The following is a 27,756-nucleotide window of genomic DNA, read 5'->3' as shown; positions in this document are numbered from 1 at the left end:
CAAGTTGTCCACTATATAACTTGTAGTTATAGTAAACTGGAAAAGCCAATAAAACTATAATTTGTTGTGAATTATGTACAGTAAGGAAATTTTAAGTAAGTAATTTTAATAATTGCAATATTGACACAGGTTGTCATGAAGAAAACTTACCTGTGTTTAATATGTATTTTATATTGACTGTACTTTACTCACACCCGAGATGTGGAACCATCCTGCATCCAACATCTGATTCATTATTTCACATTAATAAAACTGTACATATCATTCCTTGGATACACAGCTACTGTAAATCTTACCATGGATAAATGTGTGGATTTTTCAGTATGGGATATAAACAGGACACTTAAGATGTCAGCAAACAGTTACAATAGAGTGTGTAAATGTTTACGGTTTTCCATCCGTCATCTGAAACCAAATGTTAACCATGAGATTAATTTCTTTGGAAGAGATATTGACAAGTAACAAAGCTTATTCAAATCTACAGTGCATCTAGAATGTATTCACATTTATTTTTTCCACATTTTGTTATGTTAAAGCCTTTTTTCAAAATGGATTAATTTAATTATTTTCTCAAAATTTTACAAACATTACCCCATAATGACAACGTGAAGGACGTTTTTTGACATCTTTGCAAATTTCTTCAGTCAAAAAAAAATAAAAATAAATAACATGCACATAAGTATTCAAATCCTTTGTCATGACACGCAAAATTGAGCTCAAGTACATCCTCTTTCCACTGATCATCCTTGAGATGTTTCTACAACTTGGCAGGATTGTATCGAGGCACAGATCTGGGGAAGGGTACAGAAAAATTTCTGCAGCATTGAAAGTCCAGATGAGCACCGTGGCCTCCATCATCCATAAATGGAAGAAGTTTGAAACCGCCTGGCCAAAGTGAGGGATCAGAGGGAAAGGGCCTTAGTTAGGAAGGTGACTAAGAATCTGATGGTCACTCTAAAAGAATTCCAGCATTTTTTTGTGGAAAGAGGAGAACCTTCCAGAAGAACAACCATCTCTGCAGCACTCAACCAATCAGGCCTGCATGGTAGAGTGTCCAGACGGAAGCCATTCTTCAGTAAAAGGCACATGACATGCATCTGGAATTTGCCAAAAGGCCCCTGAAGGACTTTCAGATCATGAGAAACAATTTTTTTAAGCACCTTTGGCATCAATTACAGCCTACTGTGCATGAGTAGTGGATAGTGAATTCGAAAATTATGGAAAGTAAATACTATTTAAATGTTTTTTTGTCAGTAAATCAGAAGTTTATCACAGAGACACTGTGTCAGGGAATCAGAACAGACACAAATGCAGGTCTACTTTAAGGTTCTTTATTTGTTGACGGTATGCCTTGATTCAGACAAAAAAAACAACAAGAAAAACTTAAAGAACAAAAACAAAACAAAAACAGAAACGAACTGAACTGTTCTCCTTTGAGCAAAAACACAGGAGCACCAACGTAAAAAAAAAAAAACAAGAAAAACAAATAAAAAAAAACACTCAAAGAGGGAAAAAGACCTTGACTATGTGACATGGCTGTAGTTCCTTCAGCAGACAGAGCCGAAGTTCGCTGAACTGCACGGCCGCGAAGAAGAGCGAGAGCAGGCCGGCCTTGGGATGGGAAACTGCAGAACAGACAGGACCCGGCCTGGATGCAAAAAAACAAAAACAAACACAGAGAGGGGGGAAATAGGGTGCAAAAGCAAAACTAGAGGATACTGCCTTGGAGCCAAAATAAAGGAGCAACATATACCGAGCTGGACAGGACACGAAACAGGCAGACGGCTGGCGACATGAAACAACGATCTGACACAGGACAACAGACAAGAAAAAATAAATAGGGTGAATGATTACAATGAAAACGAGGAAACGGGTGAGTAAAATCATCTTAATAGAATAGTAAGTAAGTAAGTCACATGATGAAGGATCATAACAAACGCCATGTGCTTGAATAGACATGTAAACAACACAGAATACAAGGGGGGAAAAACCACAAAAAGCAAAAATTTTAACGATCAAACCACGGTTTAATAGTACACCCTCCATCCCCCCAGGCCCGATCCTCCATCAACCCCCCCCGCTCAGGCGCCCACAGGGAGGGGCTCACCTTGTCGTCGACGGAGGTCCTCGATCAGCGCCCGATCCAAAACTTCCCGGGCCGGAATCCAACTCCTCTCCTCTAGACCATAGCCCTCCCAGTCCACTAAGTACTGAAAACCCTGACCTCTGCAACAGACGTCCAGCAACCTCCTAACAGTGTCTACTGGGGAGCCATCCACTAAACGGGGGGGAGGGGGGTTCGGAGCAGAAGGAAGAAGAAGAGAGGAATACACAGGTTTCACCTTAGAAACATGAAATACTGGGTGTACCTAACCAAGCGTGGAAGGAAGCTTGAGCCGAATCGCCACTGAGTTCATGACCTTTGTGATCCGGTACAGGCCAATGAACGTGGGAGCCAACTTACGGGAGACTACCCTGAGAGGCAAGTCCTTGGTAGTGTAACAAACTTGCCACAATTTATTTTAAACAAATCAGGAAGTATATAAGGACCACCAGAGATATCAATGATATATATTCAAATGTATTTACATTTAATATTGTGCTGTACATCATACACACGCCGGCCACTCACATCACATTCACCCAGGGAATAATCTATTAGGAGATTAGAGTCCTTTCTCTATATTCCCTCCATAAATGCAAAATGAAACCGGAAAACGTCCCGCTCCGAGTACGATGTCCTCAGCGAGAGTGACGTCCCATTAATGGCGGTGCAGGAGCAGCCGAGCCCTCGGCACCGCATGCGCACTGCCCCTGATGTGTTCAATCCCGGAGGACAGACGACATGCACCAGCCCCCGAGAAACACACAGACACAAACAAAACAAAAACAAAAAACCCTTTTGAGTGTACAAAAAGCACAACAGTAAGATATACGTGCCCCGGTGGGCTTCATACATATATACAAGCAAAACAAACCAAAACATACTCACATGCGCATTGGAAAAACTATCCCGCACTCGGGTTTACATAAATAGCTTATAGCTCTCAGCATTTAGCTTTACCATAAACATTAGCTTTCGGCTGTAATATGGCTGCTGCTACTTAGCCCCAGCCTCACTTCCTCTTTTATCAAATTTACAGATACGGTCCCCACAGCGCCCCCGCTGGCTGGAAGCCCGTAACTAGGCAACGCCTGTTACAGTAGGAAGCCATACTCTTTGACCACAAACATAGTTAGGGGCACGAGTCCGGCGATGGGCCGCAGCTTTGGTCCATCTACTAGCCTGGGCCAAGGCCTCCTTAGCTTTTTCTCCAGATGCACCGGCAACGTTGAACGAAAGCCAAGGCAGACGGGACCGCCGCTTCGGGGGTTCTGTAAAGGGAAGGGTTGATAGCCAACAGAACACTGAAATGGTGACATACCTGTGGCAGAAACTGGTAGATAATTATGGGCATACTCTACCCAGGATAGCTGTTGACACCAGGAAGTCGGATTATAGGATGCCAGGCAGCAGAGAGCATGGTACAAATCCTGGTTAGTCCGCTCAGACTGCCCATTAGTGTGGGGCTTGAATCCAGATGACAGACTCGTTAAGGCCCCGATCTGTCTGCAAAATTCCTTCCAAAATCAAGAGACAAACTGTGGGCCCCTATTGGAGACCATGTCAACCGGAAAACCATGAATCCAGAATACTTAGACAACCACCACCAACGGGAGGCGAAGATGAACTCTTGTTCTGGGCGCAAACTGAGCAAGCTGCCACGAACTGCCTGTCATCCCTTGTCATGGAGGGCCACCAAAATCGCTGACGGATGGAGGCCAGCGATCTCAGAACTCCTGGGTGACAAACTAGTCTGGATGAGTGACCCCACTGGATGACCTTGGAGCGCAGTATCAAGGGGACATACAGTTTGCATTTTGGAACCCCTCTGGGTATGCGGCACTTACACAGGGCCTCCCGACCCTCCCTCTCGACATCCCATAAGAGTGCGGCCACCACCATGCCTTTGGGCAGGATGGTGTCAATAGAGACCACCCGCTCGGGGGTCTCAGACAGGCGAGAATGGGAGTTTGGCTTTGTGTTTTTTGACCCAGGCCTGTAGGAGAGAGTAAAGTAAAAACGGCTAAAGAAAAGGGACCAGTGGGCCTGTCTAGAATTTAGTCTCCTGGCTGAATTGATGCATTCTAGATTTTTGTGGTCGGTCCAGACCATGAATGGTTGAACTGCGCCCTCCAGCCAGTGACGCCGCTCACCCAAAGCCAGTCTGACTGCCAACAGCTCCCGATTACTTATGTCATAGTTCCACTCAGTGGGGCTCAGGCGGTGGGAAAAGAAGGCGCACGGATGCACTCTTCTATCCCGAAGAGAGCGTTGTGACAGGACCGCACTTACTCCAACATCAGAAGCGTCCACCTCAACAATAAACTGTCGTTCAGGATCTGGAGTAGACTAGGAGCAGAGACAAACGGGGAATTTAATTTATCAAAGGCCTCCTGGGCCGTATTAGCCCATTCAAACAGTACCTTAAAAGAGGTGAGCGCTGTTAAGGGTGCAGGCATCTGACTGAAGTTCCGGATAAAGCGCCGATAAAAGTTGGTGAACCCCAAGAACCGCTGCAGAACCTTCAGATAGTCAGGAGTTGGCCACTCCGCTACCGTCCCTATTTTAGCAGGGTCAGCTCTGATCTCACCCGCCGAAATCACGAACCCCAAAAACGAAACTGACCTAGCATGGAACACGCACTTTTCTGCTTTCACGAATAGTTTGTTGCCGTTGCAACACCTGGCGGACATGCTAAGTGTGTACCTGCAAAGAGAGAGAAAATATCAGAATGTCATCTTGGTACACAAAGACAAATTGATATACCATGTCTCTCAGCACATCATTGACCAGGGCCTGGAAGACAGCAGGGGCGTTGATCGGGCCAAACAGAAGCACTCAATATTTAAAGTGTCCCGTGGGTGTGTTAAAAGCTGTCTTTCACTCATCTCCCTCCCGAATACGGATAAGGTGGTAAGCGTTGCGCAGGTCAAGCTTGGTGAAGACCTTGGCTCCCTACAAGAGTTCGAAAGCTGAAGACATAAGAGGGAGGGTGTACCTGTTCTTAACAGTAATGTCATTTAACCCATGATAATCAATACAAGGACGCAGGGAACCATCTCTCTTCTTGACAAAGAAGAACCCTGCACCCGCAGGAGAGAAGGAGGGACGGATGAGGCTGGCTCTGAGGGACTCGTTAATATATGTGTCCATGGCCTCTCTTTCCGAACCTGAAAGAAAACATAAGTGACCCTTGGGCGGAGAAGTGCCTGGGAGGAGCTCAACGGCACAGTCGTAAGGGCGGTGAGGAGGCAAGGACATGGCCGGGACTTGCTAAACACCAGACGCAGGTCGTGGTACTACGCAGGAACCCCAGACAGATCAGCAACCTCCACCTGAAGCACAGGACAAACAGAATCAGAAAAAGGGGCAGGACCAAGACAAGAAGCAAGACAATTTTGGCTCCAAGACAAGACAGAATTTCTAGACCAATCAACGTGAGGGCCATGTTGTACCAACCAGGGGTGTCCCAACACTATAGAAGCACTGGGAGAGTCCAGAAGGTACAACGTGGTCTCCTCTCTGTGATTGCCTGAGACCACTAGACTAACCTTGTGTGTCTGATGAGAGACAGTAATAATTAAGGACCCATTTAGAGATCGGACAGGGATAGGTTCAGGCAAGGGAATGGCTGGAATACCCAATCGTGCAGCTATCGAGTTTGTAAGAGCCATATTTCATTTTTATAAATAATTTGTTGTTTGTTTCTATTTTATTAGTTAAGCATTAAGTTCATTAGTTAAGCATTTAGTATAATAATCATAAGTTGCACGGTGACATAGTTGTGTAGCTGCATGTCTATCACGCACGGTAGTAGTGACCGTAAGCTAAAACACACAGCAAACAGGCTGTTGTAACCGCAATCTACCGTAATATTATAATCAAAAGGATACAGCAAATAGGTTGTTGTAACAATAATTTAAGACCGTAAGCTACAGGATACAATACGAGTTGTCGCAACCACAGTGGATTTATGCAAGAAAACTACAAGAACTGTTGAACTTTAATGTTGAAAATAAAACAAGAGACAAAGAATTCAACGGACTTTGAGTCGTGAGTTACCAAGTGTAACAAGAAAGATACGCGTCAGAACTTGTGAATAACTTGCCCGTACAGAGCTGTCCATAAAATTACCCTCCGCCTCTAAATCAACCAAGGCCGAGCATGACTCTGAAGTCTCCCTGTACTGAACTAAAACAGATAAAAGAGTGCGAGAGGAGGGGGATTGTGAAAAGGAATAGCGCTCACCAGGATCCCCCGCTTCACTGGTGAGCCTTGGCTTTTGCTGGGCAGGCTGCGGCAAAGTGGCATGGCTTTCCACAATAGAGGCACAGGCCCCTGGTCAGGCGCAATTGTTTCTCCTGGGGCGTTAGACGGAGGCGTCCCAGCTGCATGGGTTCAAGTTCTGGCAGGACAACGGTCGGTGAGGGAGAGTGGGAACCCTTCACGCTGCTAGAGGTGCGGACCATCTGGCGCTGGTGCTGGCGACAGAGACGAGCCTTGATGCGGAGTGCCAGGTCGATGAGGTCCTCCAGGAGTTGGGGTCCCTATCATAGGGAGGTGAAGCAGGTTTCCTGCTCATGACGTAAGGAGAGGTGGGTAGAGCCTGCTTGGGTGCTCTCTCGCTGGAGTTCCTGGAGGCGAGCAGCGAGGTCTGCCACTTGGTTGGCGAGGAACTCGACTTCTCTCGTGGTGCTGGTCAAGCGGGTCTCATGCTGGCCTAGGAGCACCCCCTGTTGGGCCACCGCTGATCTGATGTGGTCTGGACCTGCTGCGTCCATGCTGGTCAGATCGTTCTGTCAGAGAATCAGAATGGACAAAAATGCAGGTCTCCTTCAAGGTTCTTTATTTGTTGACAGGATGCCTTGATTCAGACAAAAAAACAACAAAAAAAACTTAAAGAACAAAAACAAAACAAAAACAGAAACAAACTGAACTGTTCTCCTTTGAGCAAAAACAAAGAAGCGCTAACGTCAAAACCCCCCGAAAAAAAAAAAAAACACTCCGAAGAGGAAAAAAGGCCTTGACTACGTGACGTGGCTGTAGTTCCTTCAGCAGACAGCAGAGGGCAGGGACAGAGCTGAAGTCCGCTGAACTGCACGGCCGCGAAGAAGAGCGAGAGCATGCCGGCCTCGGGACGAGAACCTGCAGAACAGCGCAAACTAAAAAAAAAAACAGGACCTGGCCTGGATGCAAAAAGACAAAATCAAACAGAAAGAGAGAGGGGCAAAACTGGAGGATACATTTAGGCAGACGCTCTTATCCAGAGCGACTTACATTTTTATCTCATTATACGTACATCTGAGCAGTTGAGGGTTAAGGGCCTTGCTCAAGGGCCCAACAGTGGCAAGTTGGTGATTGTGGGGCTTGAACCTGGGATCTTCCAAACCGTAGTCCAATACCTTAACCATTGAGCTACCCCTGTAGGATACTGACTTGGAGCCAAAATAAAGGAGCAACATACAGTACACCGAGCTGGCCAGGACATGAAACAGGCAGACCGCTGGCGACATGGAACAAAGATCTGACACAGGACAACAGACAAGGGGATATAAATAGAGTGAATGATTACAATGAAAACAAGGGGAACGGGTGAGTGAAATCATCTTGATAGAATAGTAAGGAGGAAGTCGGGATAGTGGTGATGACACAGGCACATGGCGAAGGATCAAAACAAACGCCATGTGCTTGAATAGACATGTAAACAACATGGAATACAAGGCAGGAGAAATCACAAAAAGCTAAAATTTTAGAGATCAGACCAGGGTTTGACACACTGTGGAGGCAGGAGACGAGCATACACCTCAATGGGGTGCTAGGTCATTGCAGGGTACCATTAGCGCCATAGTGTACATTATAAAAATGAGCTCGAAACTAAATATACAAAAAAAAAAGACATTTCCAGATGTAAGAACTTTGTTCTTACCTTTGTAAGTATAGAAAATCACTAAATTACATAATACAATAAATCTAAATTCAAATGCATGTACAGGATGCAGCATACTGTAAGTTACACACCAGCTGGGCCATTAAACGTGTAAGTGAGGGCAGTAATATAGTGTTATCCAAAGAGTAAATATGTACAGTTATTCAAGTTACTCATACTCATAAGAACAATTAAAGGCAAAGAAAGAATCACACGCAAGAGAGAGAGAGATTTTTTTTTTTTTTTTACTTATCCTATTCCTTTGCATCAATAATTCAGTCACATTATTTGGCCGCTCTTTCTGCATTTATTATTATTATTTACATATATTTATTATTATTATTATTATTATTGTATTTGCTTTTTTTGTGTTTTTTTTTACCTATTAATTTAAGTTTAATTCTGAGCTTTGGCAATATGAATGTCCACATTCGACAAGCCACTAAAGCACCTTTTGAATCACTCTCTTTGCAAATATTGTAATTTTTTTCTGGGTTGTGTGTAAATAATTTTACTGCCCTCGTAGTAAGGGTGTTGTAGTTGGGTATGATCGACTGACTACCCAAGGCCCCAATCCAATGATGGGAGGAGCCTTCTAAGTCTGTAACGAAGTATGAGAGATACAGTATGAATCAATCAGGGAAGTAGGCCCACTGAAAGTGCTTATGTACAGTACAGGGCCCAGAGTTCTGTGTTACGCCCCTACTCTACAGTACATGGAGCTGCTGGAGAGCATGTAGGTGGTTTGGCTGGTGGGTAATGTAAGCCCAATTAATCTTTATTTTTGTATGGGTAAATATTTAAAGTTAATAAATACAGTCACATGTCTCTATTGGTTTACTTTAATACTGCGTCACGAAAATATACGGAACCTGAGGCTGGCAGAACAAGGTGTATGGTTAGTGTTAGACAAAATGGCTGGTCATGCACAAAGTAGCGTCATGTGCCCATATGCACAAAACCAATGCCCTTATTTTCAGACTCAAAGTCCAGGATTTTCTGCCATAAACCATACTGTACATATTTACAGCCAATTGCCTGTAGGGTCTGAATAAGTGTATGCGTGTAGTGTGTGCCCTGTGATGGATGCACCCTGTCCAGGGTGTAACCCGCCTCGTGTCCCAGGTCCCATGGGATAGGTTCCAGGCCTCCTACAACCCTGGGCAGCATAAGAGATTGAGAGTATACTGTACAGTACCATGTTTCCTTTACCACACTCCTCTAAAACACAGTATATACAGCAATCAGACCTTCTATAGTTTTCCTTCAATGTAGCCTTCTTTTTGTTTGTTTTACTATTCAGGTGTGCTAAGAAGGTGTATCCGGAGCAGCTCCCGTCACTCAGCGTTATTCTGATCTTCCTGAACGAGGCTCTGTCGATTTTAAAGAGAGCCATACACAGCATCATTCACAGAACGCCTGCTCACCTGCTCAAGGAGATTATACTGGTGGATGATCACAGCACTTTCGGTTTGTTAAACCCAATCTTCGGTTAGATTCATGACATGTTTATACCTGAATTTGATGTGATTAGTGTTAGTTGATGAGAAGATGTTGATTTATTTTCTATAACAGAATCTCGCAGAATCCTTTAAGCTGCAAGTTGACATTCCAGATTGTCCGATGCTAATAATGAACTGATTAGACGAATAAAAAAGAATTAGGAAAAGAGAGGTTTATTTAGTTTAATGGAGTCTCCAGCTTCCCCGATTTGTGTTGACCATCAAGGTAGAGTTCCCCCCCCAAAAAAGTACCCAACTTCAGGTTTACATTTCAGCATTTGGCAGATGCCCTTATCCAGAGCAACTTACATATTTATCTCATTATACATCTGGGCAGTTGAGAGTTAAGGGCCTTGCTCACCACAAATTTGGTGGTGATGGTGTTTGAACCTGCCACCTTTAAATCAACCTTTAAGCTCCCCCTAACAACAGTAGCTTCATTTTGCATCACATTACATCACTGTTTATTTTGTTCCTCTTGTGGCACAACAGAGCATGTTCAATTCATCACCTAAAATAAATGTGGCGATGACTTTAATTAATAAAAGAATTAAGAATTAATTAATAATCTCAAATATGAGTCAAATTAGACCAAATGACCTAAACATTTGTGATCCAGAATCAGATTTACTATAGAATAAATACAGAACCACATAGTCTCTTTGTAACAACACAGGTCACTTCTGGATAACAGCAATTTATGAATACTAATCACACTTTGCTAATGCCACATCGCCTTAATTATTATACTACTTTTACACAGAGGACCTAAAAGAGAGTCTTGATTTCTACGTTGCCACCACACAGAAGCAGCATCCTCAGCTGAAAATCGTCCGGGTGAGACACGATCGACAAAAGGGCCTCGCCCAAGCTCGCGTCTCTGGTTGGCACGCCGCTACTGGTGATGTTGTGGCCATTTTGGATGCACATATAGAGGTCCATGTGATGTGGTGAGTATGAAAACAACTCAATTTATATACAACAAACAACAAAAATTTTCCACTATTTTAGAAGAGTTAGTATTGGCCTGCATTAAGCAGGTACTGGAATTGGATTAAGCATTTATTCATAAAAATATTTGGAAAAAGATATTTGGCCATATTCAGCGTGGTTTGAATGTGAAAGTCTGTGTTTACTTGCATTGATAATCCCTAAGACGATTCTTTTCATCTAAGAAGCACAGGCAAACATTGTACTTGCTACACAGTGTGTTTGTGCATCCATTATTGCAGTGTCTGCAGCGTCTTCTCTTCGTCTTTACTGGGAAATGTGCAATAATGTCTTTGCGTACATTCAGTTTAGCCATGGTCTGAGTTTCCAGAGTTTGTCCTTCTTTTCCATCTCTGACACAGTTAAGTTGTTTATAGAGTGTAATGAAGTTAACAGAGTTGGAATCTGTTGCGGGACATCACATCAGAAACAGGTGTACCGTGTGTCTGTCTCCCAACACATACGAACACCATACATTTGCATTAGGCCCATCTTCAGGTACATGCCAAGCATCTTCTTAATTTCCTTATTATTGGTGTTTACAGATGTTCCATTTTTTTGCAAGCTGTACTCATTTGTGTTTCTTGTCAGAGCCTCAATCATATCTTCTGTCACAAACTTTTGGAAGTACGCCAGTAGGGTGAGAAGGGAGGTAGCGTCATTGGTGATTTCTGAACCAGAAAAGACAGAAACCTGTCACAGGCCATGGTGTGTTTTTTTTGGTTGGGGCTTGATGTCCACATCATCATTGGTTGAGCAGTCAGTGGGTTGGTAGTTTTGTTTGACAATTTTATCTGCATCTTCATTCTCTGAGTCACTTGCATCAGTGTAATCTGAATCTACTGTATTTCAAAATCGCTTTCTCCATTTTGGACTGCAGCAATCACATCCTGCACACTGAATAGATGACCTTTTTGCACTAGGGGCATTCTGAACCTAAAAAAGTTTGGGGAAAATGTAAATAAATATGTGAATAACACATATCGGTCTTATATTGTAGCAGATAAACAAAAAATAGACAGGGTGGTAGAGCATGTGTCAAGGGTGGAGTATTATCCATCAAGGTATTACAATTTCAATGCAAATGCTAATCAAAATTCCACTACATTCAAACAGTACTGTGGCCTGTTATGTTCTCTACTTATCATACTAAAAGAGACACATGTATCCCCCCTAGAGCACTAACAGGTTCACATTCACAACTGTCCCTGAACAATGCAACAGGCTACCACTCTGACCCAACGTTGTAGAATTACAGCATAGACATAATAAGCTCTGAATCAAATTTAATTAATGTTTTCTAATATAACTATATATGTTTGTGTTCTAGACATTGTAATAAACACACACAAAAAATATTTAAGGAATTTTACTTACTTAAATCTTGACAAATCCAGTCATGCAAAAAATGGAGATCCGCTCAAAGCGAAGTTTGTAGGTAGAGTAAGTTCATGGCAAGATGACCAGACCTATAAACACTTTTTCTATCCAATAAGCATTGTGAGGACAAACAATAAGACCCATTAAATATGTTAATGTGGTTTTAAAAAAAACATTTGCTGGCCTTTTTTTAGAATTGTTAAAAGTGATGTTGTAATTCTGCAACAGTGGGCTTCACAGGGTTAAACCTGGAGAGAGTTAAACCATTAACTTTATTGAAGAAATGTAGAATAAAAGGCAGAATAAAAAATCCTAGCCAAGCAATCCTTAGTAATTGGGGTTGCACCCTTAATGAAAATGAGAGGAGTGCGTCAGGAAGGGTATCTGGACAAACCCTTTGTGTCACCTGGAGTCATCCATGGGTTTTCTGAAAGGGCAGTTTGAAGCTCAACTGTGTAAGCTCTTGAAGATGCCATTATGGCATGAGAAGATGTTGATTTATTTTCTATAACAGAATCTCGCAGAATCCTTTAAGCTGCAAGTTGACATTCCAGATTGTCTGATGCTAATAATGAACTGATTAGACGAATAAAAAAGAATTAGGGAAAGAGAGGTTTATTTAGTTTAATGGAGTCTCCAGCTTCCCCGCATTAACCACTGGTTAATCCATATAGGGGTTAATGGATGGAGTGAGCCCCAGAGCCTGGCTGTTGGTTGCAACAATCCTACGTACCTCAGTTACCATAAGCTTAGTTTTAGCCCAGTTTAAATAGAGTGGCTCCCATTAATTTACTGTATATGTTGACAATACTTTGCATTTGATTAAACTCCGTCATTCATACCCTGCACGTCATCCCATGTCAACTCCTACACAATTACACTACAATGATTTCAGGTGGCTGGTCAGCTAAAGATGATGCATAGCAGACAACTAGCGGTTTGACTTATGGCTTAATATAATTTTAACTGATAAGTTACTTAAAAACTAACCCCTTGCAGAAAAAAATCTAGCTATGAAGACCAAAACCTTTTTTTCCATCTATTTCTGTTGTAAAGTTGGACATTTAGACACTTTTGGAGCGTAGTGTTAATTTAAGGAAGTGCACATTTTACCACTTAAAGGTTCGACTATTTTTTCAGAATGGGAAGTCGTCCCTTGTGTGAAAAAAAAAAAAAAATATATATATATATATATATATATATATACACACACACACACAATACTCTTACTACTACTACTAATAATTAAAAGATCCAATGTAGATAGCCACAAAGGAGGTCCAATTGTCATGCTAAAATAAAATGTTCTCCACGCTCAAAGTACTTAAAGGATACGCTTTAGACCAACAGCTACCCTACAGAAAAAGTGGTTGGAGCTGAAGAAACCTTTTAGGCCATTTCCCTGTCGTTATCAATGTGCCAAACTTGGAATAATATTAATAGTATAATTATGGCAGTCAAACACTGTGGAAGCAAACATGACTCAGGTTTTAACATGAACTTAACCCAGTCTTTTTATCCTTTAAGTAAATAATAGGCAGACACAAATCATTTATTGTTCTTTTTCATTTTATTGTTAGAACTGTAAAAAGCATGCTTTTATGCTGTTGTACACTGTATGTACAGTATGGAATACATGTGGTATTAGGTGATTCAGTAAAAACAAAAACAACTACAACAACAGTCAGTTATTTACTTTAAGACAGGAACATCAGCTGTTCTCAAACAATTGTTGCAAGAATATTATTGTCAAGTGCATTTGCAAAATCCATCAAGCACCATGATGAAACTGGCTCTCATGAAGACCGTCCCAGGAAAGCAAGACCAAAACTTTATTTAGTTCGTTTAGAGTTACTTAGAGCCTCAGAAATAACCAATTAACAAACAGCACATCAGATTAGAGCTGTTATGAAGGCTTTAAGTCGCAGACACAACTCAATATCAACTATTCAAAGAAGATCATTGTATATTCTGGCGCCGTTAGCATTGCTTTACAGTGTAAAAAGAAATTAAAATGAGGAAAGACCATGAAACTTTTGACTTTTGACAAAAGATGGTCCACTGTGGCGACCCCTTGACGGGAGCAGCCGAAAGACCTAGTGTGTCAATGGCCTTGCTCAATGGCCATCAGTGCTTCTGATCAGACTGTTAAAATGCCAATGTGCATCCATGGAAATTCCATTTTACAAAGAAAGCTTGTGGCAATATTTTGCACCCTACATAAACAGATACTTACATATTGTATATATTATTTTGCATTAATGTCCCCAGGGCAGAGCCAATGCTGGCACGGATCAAGGCAGACAGAACAGTCGTCGTCTCTCCTGTGTTTGACCGAGTCAATTATTACAACCTAGAAGTGGTTCGATACGCTCCTGCTGCTCATGCCTTTGACTGGGCGCTGTGGTGTATGTACGAGGGTTTCAATAATGAGTGGTACAAACTGAATGATCCTTCAAGTCCTGGAAAGTGAGTAGACTGACATCGAGTCGTAGATGTTTAACAAATAGATTTTTTCTAAAGTTATTTTGTCATACACATTTACTGTAGTAATAAGAATCATAGCACTGATGAAAGTACTGAATAATTTAGTTACTATATGTTGAAGGACAAATGGAAAAATCTATTTATCCTAAATTCCTGAAAAATGTCAAATGACACTAAATATAATAATTATTTACATTACATACTGTATATGTTAACTATTTACATTAAACATGGCAAAAAAAAAACATTTTGTGAATGTTTTCTCATCAAAATTTGTTACATAGAAAATTAGCCTGTCATTTGTCAAGAAACAAAAATTAATTTGCAGATTGATGAAATGTGGGATGATACATCCCTCCAAATAAGAAAAAAAAGCAGCTGTGCTACAGGTACAGGTGCAGAGCACATTAATACTGTGGGCAATAGGTTAAGAAAATTTAAGAGAATGTCAAGTCAAACCAGAAGTTTCGACTGTGCAGAAATACAGAACAGTTTGAGAGTAAAATTTCCTTTAATTCTCTATATAATTCCCTGCTACACTAATGCACTCATCCCAGAGTTTCACTAGTGCTTGAACACCATCAAGAGAGAAAGTTTTCTTAGTTTGACAGAGCCACGATGGGACTGCCTGCTTCATGTCTGAAATGCTGGCCTCCCAGGAACTTCTTAATGAGATGTGGCAATAACTCCCAGTGGTTTTCCTTCAATGTGCAAGTGGTGTTGGTGAATGATACAGTTTCCACAGACAGATGAGTCTCTTCTGCAAGTTAGTGAGAAGTTATCTGTTGATTTTTAAGGATCAGCCGTTCCACTCGCGGAATGTTCACAGAAATGACTGCAGTGGGCTCTAAGTCACCTCGGCCAGACACAAGGCCTTCTTTAAAATGTTTGCACCATTAATTACAGTGTCATAACTGGTTTTATGCCTTCATGCATAAGAAATTGCATCACAACTCCCCTTTTGACTTGAACGCCCCTCACACACACTATGACCAATTAGAAGTAAGAATTCATAATTTTTTTCATATATAAGATTATTGGGGCATGACATACTCATGAGAAAACATCTTTCCTCTCCTCAAGGTCTCCGTCTGTTATGGGAATCCTGGTTGCCGACAGAGCTTTTCTAGGTGAGATTGGCAGCCTGGACGGAGACATGGAGGTTTACGGTGGAGAAAACGTAGAGCTTGGTATCCGGGTGAGATTTGTAAAGCTTAATGTTGTCGTTTCACATTTAATACCATTTTAAAGTAAAAGCTGATCTGGGTTTGTCTTTAGGTATGGACGTGTGGTGGGAGCATCGAGATAGTGCCGTGCTCCAAGATCGCTCACATAGAGAGAGCCCACAAACCATACATGCCTGACCTGAGCATAGCCATGAAGAGGAACGCACTGCGGGTGGCTGACATCTGGATGGATGAGTACAAGCATCATGTTAACATAGCCTGGAACCTTCCCCTTAAAGTGAGTGCATACACTGGGTACAAACATTACCACACAACTACATTGCAGAAATGCAAGGACTGAAGCTTCTTTCTGTGGCAGAAAGGAGACCGAATGTTACACTCTCTCCAGAATTTCTTTTGACATTGTGAAGCACTTTGGTAAACCATGGTTGTTTTCTAAATGTGCTATATAAATAAACTAAACTAACTAAACTAATGAATCCCAGAATAAACTGGATATATAAGATATAAGAGTTTTAGAAAGAGTTCTCTGGTCTAAACCTGTGATTTCAATCAGAAAGCAAAAAAAAAAAATATGTTAAGGTTAATACAGTGAGGTCATTTTTTTTCTTTTTTTTTTCAGGGTCATGGCATTGATATCGGGGACACGTCAGAAAGAAAGAAACTCAGAGAGAAACTAGGGTGTAAACCATTCAAGTGGTACGTGGAGAATGTTTATCCCAAACTAGACAGCTGGACCAACCTGTTGGCCTATGGAGGAGTAAGTCTTCATTTTCTAATATAATAATAATGTTATAATATCAAGCTTAATAATTAAACTATCCTGTAAAATTAAATGTATTATTACCAGGAATCAGTTGTGATACAAATGAATTGCTTTAACAAAATTAATTCCATGTTAAAAGAAGAAATGTCTTGATGAATAGCACCACAAACTTATTTTTCTTATTTTTCTATTTTTCACTATATTTCTGCTCTTTTTCCTCCTCCACTTAGTCTATGTCATGCCATGTTTCGGTTGCAGATGCACAGTGCATACTTCATGACTGGCATTAAGTAAATGATAACATGCAAAGTAACCCTAATTTTCTAATGGTTAATATGTGAATACATTTGATAAGCATCCAAACCTATTCACTAACAGGTGAGAAAACATAAGAAACATGGCAATGACAAAGGAAAAGGTTTTCAATTTTCTGGTTGTCTGCAAAAATTGGTCATGAAGTGTCATCTGATTTTCTGTAAAGTCACAGATATAAACAAAAACAAAATCTTCAAGCTGATAAAACACACAGTCATGATCTTTTATGTCCTCCGTGAACACCAGCCGGGGGGGGGGGTTGTAACTAGGCTTCTGAGTCAGTGTCAGTGTGCAATTCACACACTTTCTGACTGTAATGGAGCGGCCAGCACAGTCCCCGGATCTGAACCCTATTGAGTTGTTGTGGAGGGGAAAATTAAGTCCCAAGTTAATCAAGGCATCATACATGATAATGTCAGGCTGACTATCTGCAAGCTGAATCCCAGAAGAAGCTGGGTAATGCAGCAGGACATGGACCCGAAACAACGAAATAATTCTACAACAGAATGGCACAGGCACAAAATCTGCCTACTGTTGAATGACCTCAGGAGGTCTGTTCACACCAAACATCCTAAAAATATCGCTGAGTTTAGGTGAGGTTGTGTCCTTACACTTCTGTAAAGGAAGAATTATCCAAAATTCCTCCTGAACATTGTGCAGGCCCAATTCCACAGTTACTGTACAGAAAGCACTTTCTTGAGGTTATTGCTGCCAATGGTGTTACAGTACAACCAATTATTAAAACACTGTTTCACTTACTTTTCCACCATCACATTGTATGTTTAATAGCTGTGTTCACTTAAGGCATAAAAGATCATACTGTAACTGTTTGTTTTATCTTTAAAAACCATGTTTTTGTTACTATTTGTGACTGAAAATATTTTATGATCAATTTATGCAGACAACCATGAAATTGAAAAAAGGCTTATTTTTTCATGCCACTGTAAATATTTTTTTACTGTACATTTTTATGCAAATATAGTACAGATATTAGAAACAAGTTCCAAGTCCGACAAAGTGAATCTTACATGCCTTTGACATGTGTCATATGTGACCAAAAACTGAAACCACGCCTAAGGAAATAAATGTAATTTATGTCAAACGTAACAGCATTTTGTCTCAAAGCTCTTTTCCACTGTATTGGACTGTGAACTTTGATTCAAGGATTTTCCGAAATTAGGATTATTATTTGTGTATATTGTGTAAAGCTGCTTTGTGATGATGTAAATCGTTAAAAGCGCTATACAAATAAAATTGAATTGAATTGAATTGAATTATTATTATTAGGATACAGGACAGCCATTTTCTTTCATCATGCTCCCAGCTAGTTTTTACAAGTTGAAAAAGAAATTGATAGTATTTACCATAATAAACATATAAGATAAACATAATAGATTTTTGTAATAAATTAGGATTAATTCAATCAAAAACCTTTTCATGAATCTTTTTTCGTGAATGGGGACAGTGGTGGCTCAGTGTGTTAAGGTTCTGAGTTACGGATCGGAAGATGGGTGGTTCAAGCCCCAGCTCCGCCAGGTTGCCGCTGTTGGGCCCTTGAGCAAGGCCCTTAACCCTCTCTGCTCTAGGCGTGTCGCTCTGACTCTTGCCTACAAGAAGCTGGGATATGTGAAGAATAAAGAATTTCACTGTGCAGTAATGTTTGTGTGATGAATAAAGACTGAACTTAACTTTTATGCCAAGACTATTTAAATACAATAATTTGAAAAGGGTTTTAATTTATACTTTATATATACTTTATATTTATATATATTTTAATTAATTAACAGTCACAGACTTTTTTGGTTTTGCTGTTCGTTGTCGTCAATCGCATTATACAAAACTTCTATTTCCAGTTATACTCCTCCTTTTTATCTGATCTTGGCAGGAGAATAAAAAAAACTATTTAAATAAAACTTTATTCACACGTTTTCTTTGTAAATCTTAAGGGCAAATTATATGAACCATTTACCCAATATTAAATATGAAATGTTTATTGAATAAGGCTGTAATGTTTTGTTTTAAAGGATGTACTGCAAATATGCAAATCTGGTCAAATATTGACATGAAGAAAGTTTTTTTCAGGGTTTGTCACTTAGACGTAGAGCCATAATTAAGACTATGATTAAGACCAAGATGGCGGCGCGTACACATCGCAAGGCTCAGTGTCTCTCAAATTTCTGCAGTTTTGCCGTATTTTACTTGCTCATCTCGGGTCTGTTCGTGCAGAACAGTAGTGCTCTTACACCATACACCAAACAGGAGCTTTTGGATATTGGTTTGTACATTCCCGACAGTTTTATCAATAATCTTCGACTCGTTTCTGAGATGGCCAGACCATTTAAGGCTGTGCATCCTATCCGGCCGGGCGGAAGTGCTCGAAGGCGGTGTCGAGACTGTAAACAAAGATGGGGGAAGCGCGGAGGACTAAGAGCTAAGCTAAGGCTAACACCACATCGGCTCTCTTTATTCAGCATTTTCCTCGCCAATGTACAGTCACTGATGAACAAAATTAACGTGATTCGACTCCGCATCAACCGCAGTAAGAGACTCTGGAACTGCAATGTTATGATTTTTACTGAAACATGGCTAAACAGCGATATATCGGACAATGCTATTGCTCTAGCTGAGCACCACACATTCCGGCAGACAGAACGGTGGATGACTCCGGTAAGACCAGAGGTGGAGGATTGTGCATTTATGTTAATAATGCTTGGTGCACAAACTCTTTTAGTATTGGGAGACACTGCTCAGCTAACCTAGAGTTTCTAAAGGTTACGTGTAGGCCGTTTTATCTGCAACGGGAGAACACTTCCACTATTATAACTGCCACTTATATTCCTCCCAATGCTGATGCCAAGCTTGCTATAAACAAACTTCATGTGGCAATCAGCAAACAACAAACTCTTCACCCAGAGGCTGCTTTTATTGTTACACAGGACTTTAATCACTCCAACTTAAAGAAAGTACTTCCTAAATTTCACCAGAACATTTTCTGTCACACCAGAGGAAACAAAACTTTAGACCATGTACAGACAAACATGGCGGAAGCCTATAATGTGGACCCCCTCCCCCACTTGGGACAATCAGATCACCTTTCTTTGTTCCTCACCCCTAAGTACTCACCCCTCATCAACCGTGTGAAGCCATCAGTAAAGACCATCAAAATGTTTGCTACTCAGGCCACCTGTGGCTCTCACATGAACATAGACAGTGTCACAATCCAGAAGCAGATCACCACATACCCAAATCAGAAGCCATGGATGAACAAGGAGGTGCGTCTCTTACTGAAGGCACGCAACACTGCCTTTAGATCAGGTGATGCACAGGCCTACAGCACTTCCAGGGCTAATCTGAAAAGGGACATCAAAAAGGCCAAACACTGCTACAAACTAAAGCTAGAGGGGCACTTTTTAAACTCTGACCCTTGACGTATCTGGCAGGGCATCCAGGCCATCAGCAACTACAAACCTAGTCACTCCACCCCCACAGCCACTAATGTCTTCTTTCTGAATGAGCCTAATGACTTTTATACTCGCTTTGAGAAAGACAATAAAGAAAATGTCACCAAGATCGCCTCCTCACCCGACCACTCTGACGTCTACAACGTAGATCAACTTGCGCAAGGCTCCTGGACCAGACGGTATCCATGGGCGCGTACTGAGGGCATGTGCAGAGCAGCTCGCTGGAGTATTTACAGACATTTTTAACATGTCCCTTGCCCAAGCAGCTGTTCCAGCATGCTTTAAATCCACCTCAATTGAGCCAGTGTCGAAACACTCTAGCGCAACGTGCCTGAATGACTACTGCCCCGTAGCACTCACACCCATCATTATAAAGTGCTTTGAGCGGTTGGTCCTGACACACCTAAAGGACTCTTTCCAATCCTCACTAGACCCACACCAGTTTGCTTACCGTGCCAACAGGAGCACAGATGATGCAGTCTTCATAGCACTGCACTCTGTACTTACACACTTGGACAGTAAAAACACCTATGCACGAATGTTGTTTGTTGACTTTAGCTCAGCATTTAATACTGTTTTATCCTTTAAGTAAATAACCAAACTTAGAGATCTGAATATTAACACCTCACTTTGTAAATGGATTATGGACTTTTTGACCGACAGACCCCATCATGTTAGGTCAGGCCACATCTGTTCCACTACTGTCACGCTCAACACTGGCGTACCACCAGTGCTAAGCGCCTTCCTTTACTCCCTCTTTACCCACTACTGCAGGCCTGTGTATGGAACTAACAACATCAAGTTTGCAGACAATACCATCGGCCTCATGAGCAACAAAGATGAGATTGCCTACAGGGAGGAGATTCAATTTATTTTAATTTTATTTGTATAGCGCTTTTAACAATTGGCATTGTCCCAAAGAAGCTTTACACAATCAAAATAATTATCTAAGTTTGTATGTAATTTGAATGTGTATGAATCAAAATGGTCAGATAGTCCCTGGTGAGCAGGCCCAGGGCGACAGTGGCAAGAAAAAACTCCCTGAGATGGTAGTAGGAAGAAACCTTGAGAGGAACCAGACTCAACAGAGAACCCATCCTCATTTGGGTGAAACAGAGAGCAGGAATTGATCTGCATTCATACTGTGTGTTAGTTGGCAGGCAGTTTAGCATAACAGAAACATTAGTTGATGTTAATATGGAGTCCAGTTAGTTATTGAAAACTTAGGTAGACTTGTATGAAGTTCCAGTCCTAAACGATCGAACGGTCAAGTCCTCCGAGAAACACTAGTCGAGGCCAGAACCGTCTTCTAGGTAGAGAGAACCATCCCCAGAGATGAGACACATCCCAAAAAGACACACGGGGCATCCATGTGACGAGATCTCCAACCAGAAGCGGGGCACCAAGATGGGTCAGACAGGTCCAGAGGGCAGAGGAAGTCTGGATCACTGGTAGCTCAGGAACGACATGTGTAGCTCGACAGAGAGAGGGAAGGAGAAAGAGGGAAGAAAAAGAGCGGGAGAGAGAGCAGAAGAGAAGAGATAACAGTTAGGTATGGTCACAGTCATATAATGTATAATGTAAATGTATATTAACTGTAGAGTGCAAGCAGAGCCCCGGCAGGACTAACTATGACAGCATAACTAAAAGGGAGAGCTAGAAGGAAACACAGACATGAGGGCTCCCTGAGATGTAAAGCAACCAATCACCTCACCGTCAACAAACGTGAGTGATCAATGAGAGTGGGGAAGACAGCATCTAAACATACCAGTTCACCATAATACTCTACGTCCATAAGTCCCCCAGATCTGCTCATTTACCTAAGGCAAATCTATTTATAAAAATGCTTGAATAAATAAATAGGTTTTTAACCGATTACTATTTGGAAGACTATTCCATAATTTTGGGGCTTTGTAAGAAAAAGCTCTGCCCCCAGCTGTTTTCATAATACGCGGTACTGATAAGCAGCCTGCATTCTTTGATCGAAGTAGGCGTGGCGGATCGTAAGACACTAGCAGTCCATTTAGATACTGTGGTGCGAGACCATTTAATGCTTTATATGTCAAAAGTAGTATTTTAAAATCAATGCGAAAATTTCACAGGGAGCCATTGAAGTGTACATAAGATAGGTGTGATGTGCTCGTATCTTCTGGTTCTAGTGAGGACTCTCGCTGCTGCATTCTGGACTAGCTAAAGCTTGTTTATGCACAATGAGATCAAGCACCTGGCCACTTGGTGCATGGACAATAATCTGCTTCTTAACACCAATAAGACCAAGGAGCTTATTGTGGACTTCAGGAAAGTAAGCAGAGGTTCACATGAACTCATTCATATCAACAGGATGGCTGTTGAGCCTGTCTCATCTTTTAAGTTCCTGGGGACCCACATTTCAGAGAACTTATCCTGGTCCACCAACACCTCTAGCCTGGTCACTTTGTTGCTGAGCGTAAGGCACTGCAGCGGGTGGTGAAAACTGCCCAGCCTATTATAGGGACTCCACTTCCAGCCATTGAAGACATTCAAAAGAAAGAGCATCGTCGAGCATGCAGTATTCTTAAGGATTACTCTCAACCCGCCCACAAACTGTTTTCTCTTCTGCCTTCTGGTAGGCGCTTCAGGTGTGCCAGGTCAAGAACCAGCAGTCTGAGGAACAGTTTCTTTCCCAGAGCTGTCTCCTTATTGAACTCTGCCCCCCCCCACTGACACCTGCCCACCCCTCACACACTCCTATACTCTTCCCATTACCATTACACTATTTAATGTGGACTGCACTACAATGTACATACCTGTTTGAAGAAACAAATATCCATGCACAATCTGTTTGTAAACTTCTGATTGTGTATACAGTATATCTGTACATGTCTGCTTGTAAATTTCTGTCTATAGAAAATAGCAACCTGTATATCATGTTTATATCTATTTGCAAATTCCTGACTACAGTTAATAGCAACTTGTATATACTGTTCATCCATTGTAAATTTATAATAATAGTTACTAGCAATCTGTATATTATGCTCACATAAAATCCTTCTGTAATAATTACCCCTAGCTTCTCCCTGCACATATCCATTTTAAGTGTACTTAGAATTTTACCTTTTACTTTTTGCTTATTGCACTTCTGGTTAGACCAGTGGTTCTCAAACATTTTCTGTCATTCCCCACTTAAGGGGGTGAGAGACATTTTAAGCCCCACTTGACAACAAAATGATAACGAAATCGGCCAAGTTTACTATTTATTGAAAAATCAATTCCTTAAACCAAAAAAATCAAATAACACCAAGTTCAAAACAGATAAAGTACACATGCAATTGATATAACAGGCTTACTTCATCACTTATCTTTCTTTCAAAGAAGTCGAGTGGCTTATTAACGTGACTGGGGTGTGTTGTCTCTAAGTGTCTTCCTACTTCGTTCGGTCTCATGCTGTCTGCTGCCAGCGGTTTAAGCGGTTAGTTTTTGTTAATTAATGTTGTAATTTATGTTAGGTCAATCTGTCTTGTCTCTACAAGCCAGCTAACTAGGCCTCTTAGTTAGCTAGTTTAGTTTTTCTGTTGATTTATGTTGTAAATTTATGTTGTTTGTAGCACCTTGGTCCTGGAGGAACGTTGTTTCGTTTCACTGTGTACTAACTGTATATGATTGAAGTGACAATAAAGCCTACTTGAACTTTAAGACACAAAACACACACGGGTCTCTCCTCTGCGCCCCCCATCTCCACCATGAATCCAAGCGCAACATAGGCTTCATCATATTTTTTTTTCGGCTGGCTTTTTGGTTGATTAGGCTGATAGTGCTCACTACATACAGTATGCTACTGACTCGGTTTGTGACAGCAGTAAAGTTAGTTTTATATTTGCATCTCCAAATTCAATAGCTGCGTAAATAAACCCGCAAATAAGATACCCACATATATTTCCTCTCTACATTGTCTTTAAGCTACATCCGCCTTAAATTATACATGTTTAAAAGCATAAACACCATTATTCTCTACGGCACAACGAATGATTTAGGGATCATCGCAAAATGTCACACAAACAAAAAGCGTAGAACGATATTGATCTTCCCTTTTGTTCAGCGCCTGAAGGATCAAAAAGGAACTTTGTTGCCACACTGAAAACTAGAAATGCCAGACTAGTACTGCCTGATAAAAAAAAAAAAAAAAAAAAAAAATATATATATATATATATATATATATATATATATATATATATTAAATACAGAAACATCAGCATACACATTGGAATAAATGAAATTACATACATAATACCGAATGTTTCCTTATATACAGTATTGTTCCTCTGCAATTAACATGCCAATGTTAAACCGTTATTGTTGCACTATGGTTCCACTTTTCTCTGATGTTATGTTAATTTAGTTGTATTAATGATCCATTTCTTTGCATTTGATTTTTTGTTTCGGGTGTCCAATCTTTGTCAATAAAGAAAAGCAAGAATAAGAATATGTACTTTCCTATTATTTTCCACTAATTCCCTCTCGTTCATTGCGCCCCACCTGTCATGTCTGTATTCCCCGCTAGTGCGCCCCTCATTTTAATATCCAAGGAACACCCCTAAACTGCATTTCGTTGCCATGTACTTGTACATGTGTAATGACAATAAAGTTGAATCTAATTTAATCTAATCTAATAATGGTAATGGAAGGAATTAAGTCTGAAGCTTTATTTCTATAGGGAGCGTCTGACTTTTTTTCTGCTTTTTAAATATTACAAACTTTTTTGTCATTGAGATGTATTCAAGAATAGTTTCCAATTTAAATACAAATTTTTTAAATCAAACAAGTCTACATATTTTAACAATTTAAAAATATATATAAAAAATTCATTGTTTAAAATTCATCCTCATATTTTCCTCCATAAAGATGACAAATCTAGATGCACAGCTCTGCTTGGACCAAGGTCCAGTACCAGGTCATATTCCTGTAGCCTATGGATGCCACTATTACGGTCCTCAGGTGAGTTTGTGTAACGAGACCTAAATTCATCACCTGTCACTCTGCGCACACATCCACACACAATATACAAGGACTCATCTCTTTGTTTGCTTTTACAGAATACCTTTTACAGAAAAAGTGGTGAGTTGTACGTTGGTGGGATCAAATCTCACAAATACAATGACAACAGGTGTCTGGCGGATTCTGGCACAGGGGAGGTTCCTGGTTTGTATTCGTGCAAAGAGGCCTTGAAGAACGATATGGGCATTTACTGGGACTTTAAACAGGTCTGAAAGTAAAAATAACTTTAATCAAAAACCAATTAGATCATAAAAATGATAACGAATAATCTAATCAAAAGACTTGTGTGGATAGAAACAACAGCATATTTAGGATAAATACTCATTATGGCTGTGTTGTCTACAGGGTGGTGAACTGCGCAACCGAAAGACAAACAGATGTGCGGAAATACACCATCACACACTTGTTATAAAGGAGTGCTCAGGACAGCGATGGGAGATTCAAAATGTTATTAAACCCTTCTGAAAGACTTGCATTTACTGCCAGTTTCTGTAAGACTGTAACAGGTTGAACAGTTTGTATTGTAAATTCCTACAGTTATTCTAGAGGCATATGAGAATCCTAAACATAGGTTGTTCAATATAATAAAAAACTTCTCATGTTTTTATAAATGACCTATTTACTGTATAAAATGTCTGTACAACAAAAAATCCAGTTTCTTAATTTGTCATGTTTTATAATTACATTAAAAGGTTGTAGATTGTTCACCCATCATGTCAGTTCTGCCTAAAGTTAATAAGATTAATAAGATCTTAATTAATATAAGTGTTAAAGCTCTACCTCTGATTTTTACTGACACTGCTGACACTGAAGACTCTTTCCAGTGTCAAGTAAATGTTTAATCTAGTCCTCCGAGTGGGGCAGTGATAAAGTCCTCGCCCTATCATCCGGAGATTGCGAGTTTGATTTCTGGGTAACCAGCATCCTGGGTGATGCTGTAACCTCTCACAGCCATCCCGCAGTTCAAGAGAGAGCTGATTGGCCGAGCTGCCTTAGAGGGACGGGATGAGAGGTACTTGAAGACAAACGAAAGGAGTCAAATCATGTTTTCAAATCATGTCACTTACTACCTAACGCTGAGAAGGCGAACAAGGATTTTAATAGTTTTTCTCTCGTTTAAAAGTTATTTTTACGAACTTTGAGAATTAAACAAATAACCTATGCAAAATAAGAGTGTCTTTTCGCTTTTTTTGTATATTTGAAGATAATTCAAACTGTGGCCACAAATTGAAGAGGCATGGAAACAAGGGAAAAAGGCTTTCTTTGTTGGAGTCAGAGCCATCATTGAGGGTAAAGAAATAAGACTGTAATGATACTGCCTTGTTATGCGACAGGTACAGGCTGTCCCGAGTCACACCAGGAACACACAATCCCTCCATCAGTGCTCAGCCTGTCCGCAATAGGCAGTCCATGAGGAGGAGATGCACTGCAGTACTTCAAGCAGCTGGTGTCCACACCAGATACTGACTGGTACTTTTAATTTTGAGCCTCCCTTCATTCAGGAACACATTGTGAACACATTTTTAGTTTATGTCTTATGGTGTTGACTCTTTTAGTGTTCATACAAATATTTACACATTAAGTTAACTGAAAGTAAAAACAGTTGAAGATCAGAGGACGTTTCTTTTTTTGCTGAGTATATATGGATGTTGTACGGAAATAGCAAATCTGCTGGTGTTGCCATATTAATGGGATGCTTTCAAGGAAAAATCCTTAATAACATAGTTCATGATTCAGGAAGATGGATAATATTAGTTGTTGAATATATGGAGAAGGTTATTATTTTAGGTAATGTACAGTATATGGCCATAATGACAGCTACAAAAATACTCTTCTTTTTTTCAAATCAATGCCTTATTGAATTCTTTCACCAATGCTAAATTAATATAAATGAGTTGTATAAATGACCCGATTAAAGACTGTCCCCCTCAAAGGCACTTATGGAGAATTCAATAATCTTACTTAGACTTTTGCGATGTATGGAAACTTATACTTGTATGGAAACTTGTATGGAAAATCCACTTTGATGCCAGTTCACTTAAAATAACAAAGATTTATCTAGGAGATCTAGGATCGACTTTTGGTTTATTTCATCTGATTTATTGAATAATGTGGGAGAAACTGAAATAAAACCCTCAGTTTTCTTAGATCACAATATGATCACTTTAATAGTGTGTATAAAGAATCAATCAAGCGATAAATGCTTTTGAGCGATAAATGATTTAAACAAAATGTAGTAAAAAGCGTAAATTTGGAAAAAAACAAGAAGGATCAAATATTTAAGAAATATATACAAAATTTCGGATCGTAATGTGGCCATTAGAAGGGGAAAAGAATTATTTAAGGAAAAAAGATTCAGACAAGACAGGATACTTAAGAAAATCATTTCTGTTTATGAGAAGACTGAGTAAAACTCAAGCTGATATATGTTAACTGAATTACAATCAGAATTGGACAATATTTATGAAAATTTGACACAGGGAGCGTTCGTGCTAGACAGAAATGGTTGGAACATGACGAAAGAAATACCAAATACTTTCTTAATTAAGAAAAAATAGATTTCAGTCAAAATAGTATTCATAAACTTAAAATTAATGAACAGATATC

General features: G+C 40.4%; 1 protein-coding gene across 1 annotated transcript in view; it reads left to right on the top strand.

Annotated features, from left to right (window-relative positions):
* Positions 1-25,804, top strand: part of LOC128531247 (probable polypeptide N-acetylgalactosaminyltransferase 8) — a 40,506-nt gene extending 14,702 nt beyond the window's left edge. The window contains exons 3-11 of the mRNA XM_053505025.1: positions 9,334-9,500; positions 10,296-10,482; positions 14,174-14,371; positions 15,473-15,587; positions 15,668-15,853; positions 16,199-16,336; positions 24,997-25,089; positions 25,188-25,355; positions 25,495-25,804. Coding sequence (XP_053361000.1) covers positions 9,334-9,500; positions 10,296-10,482; positions 14,174-14,371; positions 15,473-15,587; positions 15,668-15,853; positions 16,199-16,336; positions 24,997-25,089; positions 25,188-25,355; positions 25,495-25,614 — 1,372 coding nt within the window. The 3' untranslated portion in view covers positions 25,615-25,804. The remainder of the gene's footprint in view (positions 1-9,333; positions 9,501-10,295; positions 10,483-14,173; positions 14,372-15,472; positions 15,588-15,667; positions 15,854-16,198; positions 16,337-24,996; positions 25,090-25,187; positions 25,356-25,494) is intronic.
* Positions 25,805-27,756: the final 1,952 nt, after the last annotated feature.

The sequence above is a fragment of the Clarias gariepinus genome, chromosome 10 (genome assembly GCF_024256425.1).
Source record: "Clarias gariepinus isolate MV-2021 ecotype Netherlands chromosome 10, CGAR_prim_01v2, whole genome shotgun sequence".
Classification (NCBI taxonomy): domain Eukaryota; kingdom Metazoa; phylum Chordata; class Actinopteri; order Siluriformes; family Clariidae; genus Clarias; species Clarias gariepinus.
Note: the sequence above shows the minus strand (reverse complement) of the source record. Positions and strands in the feature narration are given on the sequence as shown.